The sequence below is a fragment of the Podarcis vaucheri genome (genome assembly GCF_965113315.1).
Source record: "Podarcis vaucheri genome assembly, chromosome: 8".
Taxonomy (NCBI): Eukaryota; Metazoa; Chordata; class Lepidosauria; order Squamata; family Lacertidae; genus Podarcis; species Podarcis vaucheri.
In genome coordinates this window covers 7,861,558-7,879,252 of record NC_138766.1, presented here as the reverse complement: position 1 = coordinate 7,879,252, position 17,695 = coordinate 7,861,558, and the positions used below count along the sequence as shown (strand labels likewise).

The 17,695-nt window shown below is 50.1% G+C and overlaps 1 protein-coding gene and 1 pseudogene across 5 annotated transcripts in view; both read right to left on the bottom strand.

Moving 5' to 3' along the window:
- Positions 1–16,037, bottom strand: part of PCDH1 (protocadherin 1) — an 87,330-nt gene extending 71,293 nt beyond the window's left edge. Inside the window, exon 1 of one of the 4 annotated variants that reach the window (XM_082234215.1) lies at positions 15,868–16,037. Coding sequence is in view for 3 of the 4 variants with exons in the window: in XM_082234213.1 (XP_082090339.1) it covers positions 14,143–14,191 (49 nt within the window). In the remaining variant the exon portion in view is untranslated. Of the gene's footprint in view, positions 1–13,118; positions 13,177–14,142; positions 14,423–15,867 lie in introns of those variants that run through there. The other 3 variants (XM_082234213.1, XM_082234216.1, XM_082234214.1) reach the window with 3 other exon arrangements.
- Positions 1–17,695, bottom strand: part of LOC309539751 (polyamine-modulated factor 1 pseudogene) — a 180,027-nt pseudogene that overhangs the window by 120,188 nt on the left and 42,144 nt on the right. The gene's annotated exons all lie outside the window — the stretch shown is intronic.

The window sequence follows — 17,695 nt, the reverse complement described above, 5'->3', positions numbered from 1 at the left end:
CCTTTAAAGCCCTAAACGGCCTCGGCCAAGTATACCTGAAGGAGTGTCTCCACACCCATCATCCAGCCTGGACACCGAGGTCCAGCTCTGAGGGCCTCCCGGTAGTTCCCTCACTGCAAGAAGTGAAGATACAGGGAACCAGGCAGAGGGCCTCTTTGGTGGTGGTGCCCACCCTTTGGAATGTGCTCCCATCAGATGTAAAGGAGATAAACAACTACCTGACTTTGAGAAGATATCTGAATGCAACCCTGTATAGGAAAGTTTTTTTTAATGTGTGATGTTTTACTTTGGTTTGATAGTTTGCTGGAAGACTCCCAGAGTGGCTGGGGCAACCCAGTCAGATGGGTGGGGTAATAATAATAATAATAATAATAATAATAATAATAATAATAATTTATTATTTGTACCCCGCCCATCTGGCTGGGTTTCCCCAGCCACTCTGGGCGGCTTCCAACAAAGATGAAAAATACACTAAAATGTCACATATTAAAATGTCAGGTAGTTGTTTATCGCTTTGACATCTGATGGGAGGGCGTTCCACAGGGCGGGCGCCACCACCGAGAAGGCCCTCTGCCTGGTTCCCTGTATCTTCACTTCTTGCAGTGAGGGAACTACCGGTACAAATAATAGAATTATTACAGGACTAAATTGCAGGGCTGCCATACATTACCCAACAAAAAGGGTCCAACACTGAACTATTTTGCAAGCCTGGTGTAACTTGTACTCTCTAAACCACAAGCCCAGCTCCTGAATAATAACAATGGTCTTATTGGTGCTTCTTCTCCATCACATTTATTTTAAAAAATAAACTGGGGGGTGGGGCATTAAGTAAGATCTGACTAAGGAAAATAATTAATCCTGCTGTCATTTTTCCCCTTTGATTTTGGGTACAAACACTACTACCCAGTCACAGCTACTCTCAAATGCTGAATTTCTGGTTTTGCTCTTGCCCTTTGGGGCAGCAACCATTTCTTCACCAGCGAATGAACCAGGAAGTTTTTCTCTCTAGTCTTTCTTCCTAAATATAAACCATTGCTCTGGGTTATTGTTATTGTTATTGCTGCTGCTGTTGTTTTTCAGGAATAGTTGTTTTTGCTCTGAGTTGAAAATTGATGCCTGGACACCAGGTCAGGCACAATGGAAGAGTAGGTGTGGTACAAGTGTCTTGGGGACCAGGTCTACCCACATTGGTAGATTTGCTGCCCAGGCTTCACTGCCACTTACTCAACAGATCTAGTTTTGTACACTCATGCATGTACTTTGCACACACAAACCCTGGAAAAATGGCTGCAGTTGCCTTTGGGCAATGGAATGGGAAACAGTGATGACTTATGGAGCACATAAGTTATGGAGTTATGACTTATGGAGCACAAGTTACTGATCATTTGAACAGGATTTGTGCAGGAGAGTGCAGCAAGAGCAGTAGCAGAAACTTTATTGTTGGCTATCTATCGTTTTTGCTTTGTATTTATATACTTCAGCCTAGATTGGGTTTTTTTGTAATATTTAATTTATTGTTTGCTAAATTGTTGATTTTTGACATTTTATATATTTGCATTTCTTACATAGTCTATATATTTGCATTTCCAATGTCCTCTATTTGAATGTTTTCAGCGTCAGAGTTTGTAGGGCAGCAGTTGAAGAAGGAGCAAAAAGGGTTTTCTTGTGTGTGTGTGTTTCTTGGTGGCTGATTAGCTGTTTTCCCTGTGTAAAGGTCAGAGGGGGCAGGGTTTCTGTTGAGGCAGGGGATTAGCTGTGGGAGGAGCTTATCAGAGTTTGTAGGGCAGCAGTTGAAGAAGGAGCAAAAAGGGTTTTCTTATACCCATCTTTTAGATTTAGGGGAGCTAGTCTCAAACGTTTGTTGGGGGAGACCTAGGGTTTTTTTGTGGGGGAAGTTATTTGTCCTGTCTTCAAGCTTTTTATGATGGAGGACCTCTGTAGCCACCCCCAACAACACGATCTCATGATGGAAGGGGAGGGAACAGCTGCAGTCGCCTGCGATTCCTGCGCAATGTTTGCCATCTTGCCAAAGGTTGCAGGCAACTTTACCTGCAGCAATTGCATGTTGATTGCCCTATTAAAAGACAAAGTCCAGCAACTGGAGGAACGTGTAGCTACGCTCCAAAGAATTAGAGAGCTGGAGCTCTTCTTGGAAGCAACAGAGCACACCGTCCCCACCAAGGAGGAGACAGGGGACTCCCCTGAGAAGGAGGCTTGTTCACCAACACAGGAGCCAGATATATGGAGAAACGTGACTCAAAGAAGTAGGAGGCCCAGGGTCCACTCTGATTGTCTAGAAATACACAATCGCTTTGAGGTCCTCTCCCCTAGCATGGAAGACGAAGAGCAGACTCCATTTGAGGATCTCTCCCCCATTACAGTCGATCAGGTATATGAAGACGAGCAGCAAAGTCAGTCCTCAGGGAATGTGCAGGTGACCTTGGAACGGACAGCTCACGGAAGAACCCCGACCAAACCCAAGAGGAGGCGTGTAGTGGTGATAGGGGATTCCCTACTGAGGGGAACAGAAGCAGTGATCTGTGGGCCTGACAAGATGTCTCGGGAAGTGTGCTGTCTCCCCGGGGCTAAGATCCAAGATGTAACTGAACGACTGCAAGGAATCATAAAACCCACTGACGAATACCCCTTCCTCTTGGTTCATGTGGGAACCAATGACACTGCAAGCAATAGCCTCCAGAAGATCAAAAGAGACTACGAGGCTCTCGGCAGGAAATTGAAGCAACTAAATGCACAAATTGTCATCTCGTCTGTCCTCCCAGTTGAACGACGTGGCCCAGGGAGAGAGGGGAAAATAGTGGAAGTGAACAGCTGGCTTCGCAAATGGTGTAAACAGGAACGGTTTGGATTCTTAGATCACGGACTGCAGTTTCTTGAAGATGGACTTCTGGCAAGCGATGGGCTGCACCTCACAACGGTTGGGAGAAATGTTTTTGCCAAAAATCTCAGAAACCTCATCAGGAGGGCTTTAAACTGACTAATGTGGGGGAGGGAGACAATGCTCCTGAAGGTAGGAGTCTATCAATTAATGAAGATGATCATCCAAATGTCATAGACCAAATGGAGCAAACAGCACGCGGACCTAGTGGTGGGAGGAAAAAATCCTTAAATAAGAGACACGGGGGAATGATTAATGGACTTCAATGTCTGTACACTAATGCGCAAAGCATGGGAAATAAACAAGATGAGCTTGAGCTCTTGGTACAGCAAACTAAATATGACATAATAGGCATCACTGAAACCTGGTGGGATAAGTCCCACGATTGGAATGTAATAATGGGGGGATACAATCTATTTCAGAGAAACAGACCAGACAAGAAAGGAGGAGGAGTGGCGTTATATGTCAGGGATGTGTATACCTGTGAAGAGATCCAAGATTTAGAACCTCAAAGCCAAAGTGAGAGCATTTGGGTCAAAATTAAGGGAGAGAAGAATAACAGAGACCTCATTGTGGGAGTTTACTATAGATCCCCAAGCCAAACGGAGGACATAGATGATGCCTTCCTGGAACAGATGGCCAAGCATGCAAAAGGAAGGGAGATAGTAGTAATGGGGGACTTCAATTACCCGGATATTTGTTGGACGTCAAACTCAGCCAAGAGCATAAGGTCAAACAGATTCCTCACTGGCCTTGCAGACAACTTCATTGTCCAGAAAGTGGGAGAAGCAACAAGAGGAACAGCCATTTTAGATCTGGTCCTAACCAATGTTGATGACCTGGTTAGTGGGGTAGATGTGGAAGGATCATTAGGCGCGAGTGATCATGCTCTTCTGAAGTTTACTATACAGCGGAAAGGAGCAGCCAAGCATACTAGGACTCAATTTCTTGACTTTAAGAAAGCCGACTTCATAAAACTTAGGGAAGTGCTGGGTGAGATCCCATGGACAGCAATACTTAAAGGAAAGGGAGTTCATGATGGCTGGGAGTTTGTTAAGAGGGAGATAGTAAAAGCACAACGACAGGCAATACCAATGAGACGGAAACATGGAAGGTGCCTAAAGAAGCCAGGGTGGCTATCTAAAGAACTTTTAACTGAATTAAGATTAAAAAAGGATGTGTACAAAAAATGGAAAAGGGGGGAAACCACCAAAGAGGAATTCAAACAAATAGCCAGCACGTGTAGACACAAAGTCAGAAAAGCTAAAGCACAGAATGAACTCAGGCTTGCTAGAGAGGTTAAAAGCAACAAAAAAGGCTTTTATGGGTATGTTCGTAGCAAAAGGAAGAACAAAGAAACTGTGGGGTCACTCAGAGGAGAAGATGGTGAAATGCAAACAGGGGACACAGAAAGGGCTGAACTACTCAATGCCTTCTTTGCCTCAGTCTTCTCCGATAAAGAAAACAATGCCCGACCTGAAGAATTTGGAGCAAATGATTCAGCAAAGGAAACACAGCCCAGAATAACTAAGGAGATAGTACAAGAATATTTGGCTAGTTTAGATGTATTCAAGTCTCCAGGGCCAGATGAACTGCATCCAAGAGTATTAAAAGAACTGGCAGATGTGATCTCAGAACCACTGGCAGTCATCTTTGAGAATTCCTGGAGAACAGGCGAAGTCCCGGCAGACTGGAGGAGGGCAAATGTTGTCCCTATTTTCAAAAAGGGGAAAAGAGAGGACCCAAATAATTACCGCCCAGTCAGTCTGACATCAATACCAGGGAAGATTCTGGAGCAGATCATTAAGCAAACAGTCTGTGAGCACCTAGAAAGGAATGCTGTGATCACCAATAGTCAGCATGGATTTCTGAAAAATAAGTCATGTCAGACTAACCTGATCTCGTTTTTTGACAGAATTACAAGCCTGGTAGATGAAGGGAACGCAGTGGATGTAGCCTACCTTGATTTCAGCAAGGCATTTGACAAGGTGCCCCATGATATTCTTGTAAAGAAGCTGGTAAAATGCGGTCTTGACTATGCTACCACTCAGTGGATTTGTAACTGGCTGACTGACCGAACCCAAAGGGTACTCATCAATGGTTCCTCTTCATCCTGGAGAAGAGTGACTAGTGGGGTGCCACAGGGTTCTGTCTTGGGCCCGGTCTTATTCAACATCTTTATCAACGACTTGGATGATGGACTCAAGGGCATCCTGATCAAATTTGCAGATGACACCAAACTGGGAGGGGTGGCTAACACCCCAGAGGACAGGATCACACTTCAAAACGACCTTGACAGATTAGAGAACTGGGCAAAAACAAACAAGATGAATTTTAACAGGGAGAAATGTAAAGTATTGCACTTGGGCAAAAAAAATGAGAGGCACAAATACAAGATGGGTGACACCTGGCTTGAGAGCAGTACATGTGAAAAGGATCTAGGAGTCTTGGTTGACCACAAACTTGACATGAGCCAACAGTGTGACGCGGCAGCTAAAAAAGCCAATGCAATTCTGGGCTGCATCAATAGGAGTATAGCATCTAGATCAAGGGAAGTAATAGTGCCACTGTATTCTGCTCTGGTCAGACCACACCTGGAGTACTGTGTCCAGTTCTGGGCACCACAATTCAAGAGGGACACTGACAAACTGGAACGTGTCCAGAGGAGGGCAACCAAAATGGTCAAAGGCCTGGAAACGATGCCTTATGAGGAACGGCTAAGGGAGCTGGGCATGTTTAGCCTGCAGAAGAGGAGGTTAAGGGGTGATATGATAGCCATGTTCAAATATATAAAAGGATGTCACATAGAGGAGGGAGAAAGGTTGTTTTCTGCTGCTCCAGAGAAGCGGACACGGAGCAATGGATCCAAACTACAAGAAAGAAGATTCCACCTAAACATTAGGAAGAACTTCCTGACAGTAAGAGCTGTTCGACAGTGGAATTTGCTGCCAAGGAGTGTGGTGGAGTCTCCTACTTTGGAGGTCTTTAAGCAGAGGCTTGACAACCATATGTCAGGAGTGCTCTGATGGTGTTTCCTGCTTGGCAGGGGGTTGGACTCGATGGCCCTTGTGGTCTCTTCCAACTCTATGATTCTATGATTCTATGATTCTATGTTTACTGTAAGCTGCTTTGTGCACAGCTCAATGTGGGAAAGTGGCATATAAGTTAAATCAGTCAACCAATTTCCTGGTGAATTGTGTCCATTTGGGAGAGAATAGGGCTTCTTTGGGTAGAAGGGCACGATATACATTTAATAAAATAAATAACTAGCCATTTAGGTTTTCCACATCAGACACCAAAATGCCTTGGATAAGGCATCACTGCTAATTAAACCCTTCTTAGCAGTCATAAGTGCTCTGGGTCTTTATCATGAGACTTTAGTTAGAATTTGTACTCGTTGCTGTCTTGGAACTACCCAAGATACCCAAATGGGAAGCAGCTAGTAATTGGTTTGATCTGTGGATGCAAACTTACAGATAATAATAATAATAATAATAATAGGCAAACTGAGAGCTACTTGTGATTTCTTTTTACATTTGAAAGGACCTCAGTGGGAGTTGTTGCCTAGCAACAGCCAGCAAAGACAGATTGTTCCCGTCCAGGTCTGAGCGAGATCCAGCTGCTCAGCCCCACTTCCTTGCCTCACTGGATTTGACAGGAGCTTTTGGATGGCATGATACCAGGGTAGAACCAGGAAGGGGCAGAAAATGCTGCGTGGATAAGGCTGCCTGCTGGACTTGAGAGGTGGGGAACGCTTCTCAGCCCAGGGGCCTCCTTCCCTTGCTCGGTCCCTCCTGCCCCCCAGATGAGAGCCAGCGTGGTGTAGTGGTTAAGAGCGGTAGACTCATAATCTGGTGAACCGGGTTCGCTTCCCCGCTCTTCCACATGCAGCTGCTGGGTGACCTTGGGCTAGTCACACTCTCAGCCTCACTCACCTCACAGAGTGTTTGTTGTGGGGGGTGTCCCTTTTGCCTGCTCCATTTACTTTCTCCTGGTTAGCTGCCTCCCTATTCCTGCCCATTTCCTTTGACTAGACTCCTTTCCTTGCTAACCCTGCGTGACCCAGCACTTTCTCAGCCCAATCCTTTTTCCTGTTCTGTATCAGGAAGTTGACCAAGCATCAGGCATACACACACTCATACAACAACAAGGAGCTAAAGGTAAGCTGAAGGCAAAATGTGCCATTGCTTGCTCTGCAGCAAAGCAGACCCCAATACTCCTCTCTTGGCTTTTAATTCCCTTCTCCTCAGCTACCTACTGTGCCCTGAAAAGATCCCAGAAATGCCATCCTATATCCCACCTGCATCATCCACTAAACTAGGGCCCTTCCAATGTTGAACTCCAACTCCCATCAGCCCCAGGCCAGCATAGCCAATGGTCATGGAAATGGAAATTGTAGTTCAAAAATATCTAGAGGGCCCATCACTGCACAAAACACATATTGATAATCTTATGCCCTTGTTTTATTCCTTCCACCTAACTACCTGGCCTCTGCAATGTGTTGAGCTCTCAAACTGTGAATATTTAATTGTTTAATTGTTTGCAGTGCTTATGTGCTACCCGGTAGCAATGTTACCTGGGTGGCTTACAACAATCCAGCATTAAAATGTAATGACAAACCAGCAATAAACAATAAAAAGTAGCACAAAATGTTTCGTAGCAGCAGCAGCTAATAAAACAGTATAATAAGATACACAGCATTGCTAAAAGTATGCTGCAAATGGGGATTATAAATGCACAGCTCAAAAAATATTTATGATTCCTGATCAAAACACGCAAGCTTTTGCTTTCCACCAGTTCACACATCATGGTAACCAAAACCCTGACTTAGCATAAATGCAAAAGCATGTGCATTCCCAGAGAGACCACAGCTGCTTTGCTCCTACTTGGGTCATCCTGCTGCATCACTGAGAGCTAAGCAATGGTTTGGTTTAGCATATCATCCGTACCTAGGTTCATGATATGTCTCCTAGAAAAAACCCCACGAGAAGTAAGCCATAAAACAAACCGTGGCTATAGCTCATCATTTGTCTGGATCCAGTTACAGATAGGTAGCCATGTTGGTCTGCCATAGTCAAAATAAAAAAATTCCTTCCAGTAGCACCTTAAAGACCAACTAAGATAACTGAAGAAGTGTGCATGCACACGAAAGCTCATACCAAGAACTAACTTAGTTGGTCTTTAAGGTGCTACTGGAAGGAATTTTTTCATTTGTCTGGAGTAAGGGAAACTATGAGCCCAGGTTCCAATGACACACTGAGCCTAACCATGGCTTAGCTCACAGTGGCACAGCAACAGGCACTGAGGAGCAGCAAAGCAGCAGCAATCTCCCCTGTAGGAAGGAACCCACATTGATTGCCTTAGCATGCCGTGTGAACCGGGTCTGTACTGAGTTGCAACTGCACGGGGCTTTTGGACAATCTAGGAAATGGGTCAGCAACCTTCTTCAGCCGTAGGCCGGTCCACCGTCCCTCAGACCATGTGGTAGGCTAGACTACATTTTGGAAAAAATAATAATGAATAAATTCCTTTGCCCCACAAATAACCCAGAGATGCATTTGAAAGAAAAGGACACATTCTACTCATGTAAAAACAAGCTGGTTCCCAGACCATCCATGGGCCAGATGGTGAAGGCAATTGGGCCACATCTGGCCCCCGGGCCTTAGGTTGCCGACCGCTGATCTAGGAGCAATAGGAAACCTTTGGAGTATTCTAAGTGTTTTCTGCTTGGCTTTTATCTACTTGGATATAATCCTAATTTCATTTAGTTATAACTTCATTAGGGTCTTACATATGTAAAGATACTAAGCAAGATCATGTATGTGGAGATTAAGGCTGTGGTTTTATGGACAACTATTTGGAAAGAAGTCCCACTGAACAAAATAGGGCTTACAGTCTGGTCCTATGCATGTTTCTGAAGAACTGTTCAGAATTTTCCAGAAATAAGGCACCGAAGGCACTAGGCAATTTTAAAAAATGCTATTATGACAACTAGCTGGTATACATACATTTGGGGAAGAACTGAATTCAACAAAGCACTTCTTTCTTTTTTTTAAAAGAATCATGAAAATACACAAAGCCAATTAAAAATCAGAATAAAATACACAAAACCAATTAAAAAAGCAGAACAGAAACCAGAGTAGAGCAAAGCAAATGCCCTTAGAAACAACAGTCAAAATAAATACAGCACAGAGATAGCCCTGCGTATTGGGAGGGGTGGGGGTTGTAGCTGCAATGGAACCGAACTCCCTTCATATGCAAGCCAAGCTTGCCCCCCTCCCCGCCCAGGATAAGCTTTGAAGCAGGCCCTACTATTAGATCTTTATTGCTGCGGATCTTTGATTTCAATCCACCTTGTAGTGAAAGTTATGGACTCTGCCCCTCAGATAGGATGGGGTGGTTGTCTGTAAACTAGAGAGATTATATCCTGATGGGCAGTAAAAAGGGAGGGGGCAGTGGTGCGGGCGAGGAAAGTCAAAATGTGGGAGGGATTTGCGAGAGGATAAAGTGGAAGGAGGCATGCTACAATACAGTACAGGGCAACGTTTTGCGACACGTATCACCCAGAAAATACTTTGTACTTAGTACCCAGTATAGGCCAATGCAATGGAAGGAACCCTGTTAAAACGAAGAGCTCCGCTTCTAAACATTTAACAAAACCCAAGAAAGCAGACAGCCGAGCAATTCCTGAACTGCATTTCAGTCATCTAATGATGCAGCCAACATGGTAGGCCTGCAATAGGGAGCAGAAAAAGGAACTCATACTACTGCCAATTCAATTCAGAGCCTAGCAACAGCAGAAATGTGGAAATAGGATAGCCAAGCCTTCCTTAAAGTCCATCGCATTAGGACTTCATGGGATAAAAATGAAATAATTGCATTTCCTAACGTAATTACCTGTGCAATCTGACCAGATGCAGGCAAGGGAGATAGCTGACTCTGGGCATTGAGAAGTTCCCAAAGGAACTTGCCAGTGGATTGTAACCACGCTTAATTACTAAAATAAAGTCACCATTTTGCATTTCCACCTCAAGCACCATATGTTGAGCCACACCTGGCTAACGAATGGTCAAGGCTGCAGTGTGAGTTGTCACAGCCTCTTGCCCACGGATTCTGCACCGCATTTGCCCTTGAGAAATTCATTGTTGATTACTTCATACATGTGCATACCCAGTAGAAGCAATCACATCCATACATTCCTCTCTATCCATGTCCATGTACAATATGAGCATGCATGTGCATTATGAGCTTAAGCCCTTGCAGCATTCCTGCAGAATGATGCTCAACACAGACCAGCTCAACACCAACCTTCAACACATTGACTATTCATCGTCTCACAATAGTGCATTTCTTATTATTTTTGTGCGATCTTAGAGAAGCCACATTTCATCCAGGAGAAGAAAAAAACAACAGAACAAGCCAAAGCTCTTGCCTAACCAATCCAGCTCCACCACTTCGTTAGGCTCCTTCTGCAACGCTTCTAAGCCAGAGTCAGGGTCAGAGCTTTAACCTTGTCGAGCTGCTTGCCTAGTCTAGTCGGTGCTGGATTTGTGCACAAGCAAAATAAACTGCAGCTTGGGGCCTCAGATTATGAGAGGCCTCTAAGTAAAAAACAAACAAACTAAACTAACCTAAATTTAGAGTTTTGCATAATTGGTTAATGAAGGAAATAGGAAAACAAACTCATTCTGATATGATGAAATACTGTATAGTCAACAGCTACACAATAACTTGTCATGTTGTATTTATATATCTATTCAGAAATAACAAGAATATTCTTTTAATATATGCTAAGAAATCATATGGTATTTTCATAAGCAAGCAGGCTTATTGCAAGACGTGCAAGATTGTTAAGTTTTTAGTTGCATCCTAGCCTATGCATTGGCATATATACAAATACAATAGTTCATTATTTCTATTTTCATTGTCCTTGTTAGAATAATACAGCCTGGGTAATGCTCAGGGGCCTCTTAAAGCTGCCATAGCTTAGGGCCTCAGCATGTCTTAATCCAGCTTTGAGTCCAGAGGCCGCCAACAGGGTGTTGGCCGCCAACGCCAGGTATTCTGGAAGACCACTCCCATCCCTAAGCATGGCCATGTTGGCTGGGGCTGAGGATTATGGCTTTGGCCCATGATCCATGACCTAGTCTTTTGCCCTGTAAAGGTAAAGGTAAAGGTACCCCTGCCCGAACGGGCCAGTCTTGACAGACTGTGGGGTTTGTGCGCCCATCTCACATTTATTGGCCGGGGGCCAGCGCTGTCCGGGGACACTTCCGGGTCACGTGGCCAGCGTGACATCGCTGCTCTGGCGAGCCAGAGCCGCACACGGAACGCCGTTTACCTTCCCGCTGGTAAGCGGTACCTATTTATCTACTTGCACCCGGGGGTGCTTTCGAACTGCTAGGTGGGCAGGCGCTGGGACCGAACAGCGGGAGCGCACCCCGCCGCGGGGATTCGAACCGCCGACCTTTCGATCGGCAAGCCCTAGGCGTTGAGGCTTTAGCCCACAGCGCCACCCGCGTCCCTTTTGCCCTGTAGGTTCCACTGATTTGTTGCAACCCAGAGTTTTGGCCAAAGGCCTATGCTGGCTGAGATGCTTTCAAATCCCCAATGAAAGCACCTGCTATCTACACCTGGCTTTGTTAGACCAATTTTTCCTTCCTCTTACAACTGGCTTAGCAAGACCATTCTCCAGCTCATTTAGGTGTAAACACATTAGCATATACAAAACTATTCAGCAGGGTTTAGGCCTCCTGGCTGCTATTTGGAAGCACGTTCTGCCTATAGGGATACAGTGGTGGTGGTCTTTTGTAGCATTTGATTCTGGGAAACACATAGATAACAGATCTGCCTTAAGGCAACTCAGAAAGCAATAAAGATTTCTTTAGAAGTCGAGTCCTAGAACCCCTTGGGGTCACCAGCAAGCTGGCAATGGCAGTTAACTCATAACTTCCCTATCAAAATATCAAACCCCTCTACCTTACTAGAAGATGCTATAGGATGAAAGCCGTACACTGAAAGCACTGCGCACAGGAAACATCCCAGAATAAAAGCTCTCCGGCCAGCAGAACACACACTCAGGAACACCAGGAAGCACAAATGAGAATTGGGACTTGGGGTCGAAATCAGATTGTGCTGTGCACAACGATACAAAACCCTTAAAACAGCAGCTACCTAAGGAGTGATGACAGCTAAAAAGACACAAACTTATTCTCTGGTCTCAAATATTGTGTTGGAAAGAATGCTTGGATGTTGCTGCAGTTTTTTTTAATATAAGAAATAATCATTGGTTGGGTAACACATAAGAAACATTCAGTACTAGCGCTGGGAAAATGAGAGGTCCCCAGATGCTGGACTAGAAACTTACAGTAACCACAAACGGGAAGAGGAAAATAGAGCATGATTCATAGTTAGCATCTGCATACAAGGCTGCATATAACTAGCTGTAAAGGGGACTCCGCCTCACCCCACCCTTCCAGCCCCTCAAAGAGGTCGGGTTAAGAGCGAATAGCAACAAGTAATCCGGCAACAATACAGTAAATGGCTTTTTGCACAATCAAATCCGTACAGCCCCTCTCGCAGGGCGCACCTAACACATCCCTCACTCCTAGGAACATCCTCATAGGATACACACGCATCACATGCCCCTCCGCCATAGGAAGGTACATGCACCGCCACCGCCACATCTTTCCAGCCTGCCTCACCCCCCGGGATACCCAGGGGCGCCTCCTTTCTGTGCACCTTCCACGTCTCCCCCTCTTCCACCCATCATACTTCATCTGCACACACACACACACACACACACACACACACACACACACACCAATTCACCGATGACATGCTACAGACGCGAGTTCTCACCAAAAGCGCACGCCAGCGCTGAAACCCGGGTCTCCACCAGCCATGCCTGCCCACTTCCTTTACATGCCCAACACCTGAAGTTCACATCAGACCTGTCCGCTCTTGCATGCACACGCACCCATTCGCCTTCCTCCTCTTTCGTGCGTATTCCCCAGCCTTCCCTTGGGCTGCCTTCTGCTCCTTCCGCAAGCGCTCCTCGGGGTCTCTCTCCAAAGGAGGCGCATCTACACCCGAACCCGCTGCGCGGCAGCACCCTTTCCCGTGCAGACGCTCCTCCAGACCCCAACCCCGGAGCAGCAATGCCCCGGACAGAGCGCGCGGGGAGGGGGGGGGACCTGGCAAGGACGAGAATGCAACGCACTTTTCACCCGGGGAAGAGGAGGCGCGCTTGCCGCCTCGGCCATCCGCGCGCAGGAGCGAAGCACGAGCGCCAGCCAGGGCAGCTGCCAGCCTCGCCCGCCCGTGCCCCCCCCCGCCGCACCAGCAAAACACGCGCAGTCCGAAAAGGCGCTTGCAGGGATGCCACGTCCCCGGAGCCCGCACACAAGCAGGGCATTCCGGGGCAGGGGCAGGAGTCGGGGCGGGGGGGGGGGCACACGAGCGAAGCGGAGTTCTCTCCCCCCAACACCCAACAAGTGGCAGGAGGCGAGGGTGCTTGGGTCCTGGCAGGAGCCCGACTACTTGCCCCCCTTTCTGATCCGGGAGGGGGCGCACACAGCGCATCGGGGGGAAGCCATCGGGGGGAAGCCAGGCGTCGCCCACAAACGCCTCCCTGTCGTCGTCCCCCCCGCTGCTTCTCGCCTGTCACGGGAGGGGGGTAGCAATGTGCGCGGAGCCCTCACTGCCCCCCCCGGGAACTGCTTCCGATTTCGGGGGCGCTCCCGTCTCCGCAGATTGGAAAAGATTCATTGAGACCCCGATCCGTGAAAAAACTGGGTGCCGAAATGGAGGGGCGCGGGAGGAGAGAATGAATCGAATTGGCTCCGGGAGGGAGAGCAGCAACGGAGGCGCCGCAGCTCGCGGGTGGGGGGGGGCGAAGCAGCTGGATGCGGCGAGAGGAAGAAGGACCCGGCGCAGGACCGCAGGCGAGTCGCCTGCCGGCTGGAGCAAAAACTTGACCCCCACAAGCTGCCTACCAAGTATCCCCATCCTCGCCCCTCCACCCACCCCTCGCCCGTCCGTCTTCGGGGAGCTGCGCGGCTGCTCGCCCGCCTCTGCCCCCGCCACCCGCAGCCTCGAGCGGGCGCCTGCCTTGCTCGCTTCCCTCCAGCCCGGCGCCCGCATTCCGACACAGCCGCGAGCCGAGCGCGGTCCTCCGCCGCGGGGTCCGCCCTGGCCGCTTCCCGGCTGCCCGCCCGCTCGCTCGCCGCGCCGCGCTCCCTTACTTCGCGGCGCCCGGGGCTTCCTCCTCGCTCGCCGCTCCTCGCCGGGCATCTTCGCCTCCCGCCGCCTGCCCGCTGCTCTCCGCAGCAAATCCGCCAGCAGCCGGGCTCTCCGAGCCCCCCGCGCCGTCGCGCTCCGCTCCAAATCTGCGCCGCTCCGTTCAGTCCCTTCCACCCGAAGGAAGCCCTCCCTCCTGCCCGCCTGCCCCGCTCGCCCGCGCCACGAGCCCAGCCAAGCAGCCGCTGCTGCCGGGGCGCGCGCCGAGCCGGGCTGTGTCCGAGCCGGAGCTGCTCTCTCGGTGTGTGTGAGGAGGAAGTGCAGGGGAAGCGCAGCCCAGGGATTGCATCGCCCCCCCCCCGCTCCTCGCGCGCGCGCGCGCCGCCGCCTCCCTCTCCGCGCTCGCTCCCTCCCGGCTGGCCGCCTCCTCCTCGCCGTCGTCCTCGCTGCCCGGGGAGAGGGAGGCGGAGCTCCGGCGCCTTGGCAGAGCCGGTGCCCAAGCCAAGCTCCGCGCGGAGGTGGCCGCAGCGCCAGCGACCCAGCCAGCCTCGCGTACCTTAGCCGAGCCCAGCCGCGCGCTCGCTCGCCTCCGAGGAAGGGGACCAGCCCTCCCCGAGCGCCTCCGGGAGCATCATCGCGACCCGCGCGCCGCCCGGCTCCTCGGCCACTGACTTGCCTGCTTGGGGGGAAGCGATGGGCAGCCCGTCGCGCTGCCCGGGGAACTCGCCGCGAGATGCCCGCCCGCCCTGCGGATTTGCAGCCCGTCGCTGCAGCCGCGAGGTCGCGCGCTGGCGCCCGGCAGCAGGAGGCGTCCCACTCGCGGCGGCGGCGGCCACGGCCACTAGGGGCGCGCGAGGCCTGCTCCCCACGAGGCGCCGACGAGGCCTGCGCGCCCGCCCGCCTGCCTGCCCTGCTGGCCGGAGCCGCTTGGAGCGCCGCGCCGCCTGCCCGCCGTTCGCTCTCCCCGCGTGACTCCCGCTGACCTTGCCCCCGCCAGCCCTGCCGCCCGCCCGCGCGCCCTCCTCCCCCCCCGCTGTCCTCGCGGCCGGTTCCGGTGAGTCACCCGCGCGTCGCCGGCTGCACCTGCCGGGGGAGGAGGGAGCGAGCTGGGACTGCGCACCTGCCCAGCCGCCCGCCCTTCCCCCTCGCCGCCACTGCAGCAACCCCGAGGGGGCTGGCCAGTGCCATTCCGCTGCCCCTCGGGGATCGCGCGGCGGAGCTGCCCTCGGGATCCGTCTCCGGAGAGCCGCTTCCGAGCAGGCGGCCACCCTCCCGCCGGCCCTTTGGGGCGGGCGGGCGAGGGGCTTCCAGGGAGAACTCCGGGCTGGCGAGGCCAAGATGGTTGCCAGCTGCCCCGGCATCCAGGGCTGCCGAGAAAACAGCGGGGACTCACACGCGGGAAGCGGCTGCCGAGCGCCGGCTCCTCTGCCCCTTTAAGCGGCGCGGGCCCTGCTCTGCCAGTGGTCCGGATTTCCAAGCTGGATTCTGGTCCTTTGCCAAGGACTGAGCGCTCGTTAACATTCAGCCTGGCGCTCCCGGTGCCAAGCTGCCAGGCTCCAGAGATTGCTGGCTCTTGGGCCCCTGCAGGCCGGCCACGTCGGGCAACTCAGCAGGCGCCTTGCGGAGCCCTACCGGGGTGGGGGGCTGCCGGGCTGCCCTGCTGGCGAGCTCCCAAGTCCGCACGGGGTACTCTCTAGCATCGTTAGGAGTAGATTATGGGCAGAGCCAACCTGTTAAAAACACGTGTTGCTTCTTTCCTGCAGCTCCAGATTTTTTACATGCTGCTCAGCTCTATGAACCTGTTGCGCAGCGCAGCCCCCGCGTTCCCTTTTCCCATACATGCTCCATTCGCCTTCCATAACCCACTGCACCATCTAGAGGCTGCTTTGTCTTTCAATGGAATGACGGGCTTTATGTGAATTTGAGTCCTTGGGCTGTGTGTGTGTGTGTGTGTGTGTGTAAAAAAGAGAAAGAGAGAGTATCCCTGCATCTTCCTGGGAGAGAGGGGTCTTTTGAGGAATGTGAATTTCTTATCAAAAGACTCTCCCCCCCCCCAAAAAGAGAGTCTCTAAGGATTCCTGCTGCTCCTCTTTGCTCCTACTCATCTCTCCAGGCTAATCCTCCACTCCTTGCTTGCTCCAGGCTTTCCTGCTACTGCCCACTGCTCTGGAGCTATGTTTATCCCCCCCCCCACTTTTGTTTCATTTCATCTTAAATCATATCATATCCAAGGCTTGAAGTTTGCTTTCCCCTAGTACATCACTCGATGCTGATGTTCAGAAAAGCAACACGCTGCAGTGGAACTGGCCACTTCTAGCTTTTAAGTTTGATCTTCACCCAGTAGTGAACTCTGACCCCAATTAGGATGGCGTTTGCATGTTCCCATTGTAGCTACAAATCTGGCTAAGGTAATGTGCCTTTTGCCCAGCCCAGTCTCAACGGACTTTGCTCTGTTTACTTTGTAGGTAGGCCTGCAAGGCTTTGTTTGCATAAGATACCCAGGTAACTGGTGTGAGGCTGCACCTGCGTTAGAGACTGGGGAAGGGTTATTCTAGTTGGGTTGTTAAGACTAGGAAGCATGCAGCTGGTATTAAAAAGTTACCTTTTTCCTTTTATTTTCTGTCTGCTTTCAAAAGCTTGCTGGAGCGTCAAGGACGTTGATGGGTTGAGATCATGTTCAGCTACATGGTCTTCCCAGAAGTACAGTACACTTCCTGTTCCTGTTCCTTCAGGTGTTTCCAGTTCTTAAAAGAGAACCGAATGTTACTCTAAGACAGATTTATGAGGAGAGAAATTGAAGTAGCAACGTCCCTCCTCTTAACTCACACAACAGTCAAAAGGAGGGAGGTTGTCACTTGAATGTCCCTCCTTCAAAATCTCTCCCATTAATTAACTCCCATTAATTTCCTGGTGGGTGGTGTTCAGAGAGCTGCTTTTGTTTACCTCGCACCCCAGTCCTTGAGTGGCATGATCCTCTGCATTTGCCACCTGAGGCAGCTCCTTGCCTGCACCTTGTGGGTACAGCTGCTTATGACTGAAAAGGCTCTGCCCATGTCCTTCAGCTTGGTTCCTACTGTGTTCAAGGGGAGGAAGCGAATCTTCATGAAAGCGTGGGTGATCCTCAGAAGAAGAGCGGCTCTCAGCGTTGGCTTTTCTCCCTCAACCACCCGCAGGTTTTGATGCTGCCCCTTCCGGAGGACACTGGGGAGCCCAGCATGGCGCTGAAGAGTCCATCAGCCCTACCTTGCTGTGGCACATTGCACAGAGACAGCTGCAGTATGGTGCCACGGGGCCTTGTCAGGAAAACAAAGTCTGTGACGGGAGAGTAGCCAGATAAATCTCCAGAAAAGGGGAAATATAGGAGAGCAAATGAACCTTACATGAGAATAAATACTCTCCCCCAACACAAATGCTGCAAACCTGGCTGCTGGTTGCTGTGAGCTGTTTCAAAGGCTCCTCTGTTCTCTCATCAAGCTCTGGGCTCCACAGGAGGGGGGAGGGAGAGGATTCGGGCAGCTAATGCTAATAACACAGATGTTCTGACAATTCTCTCCTTCC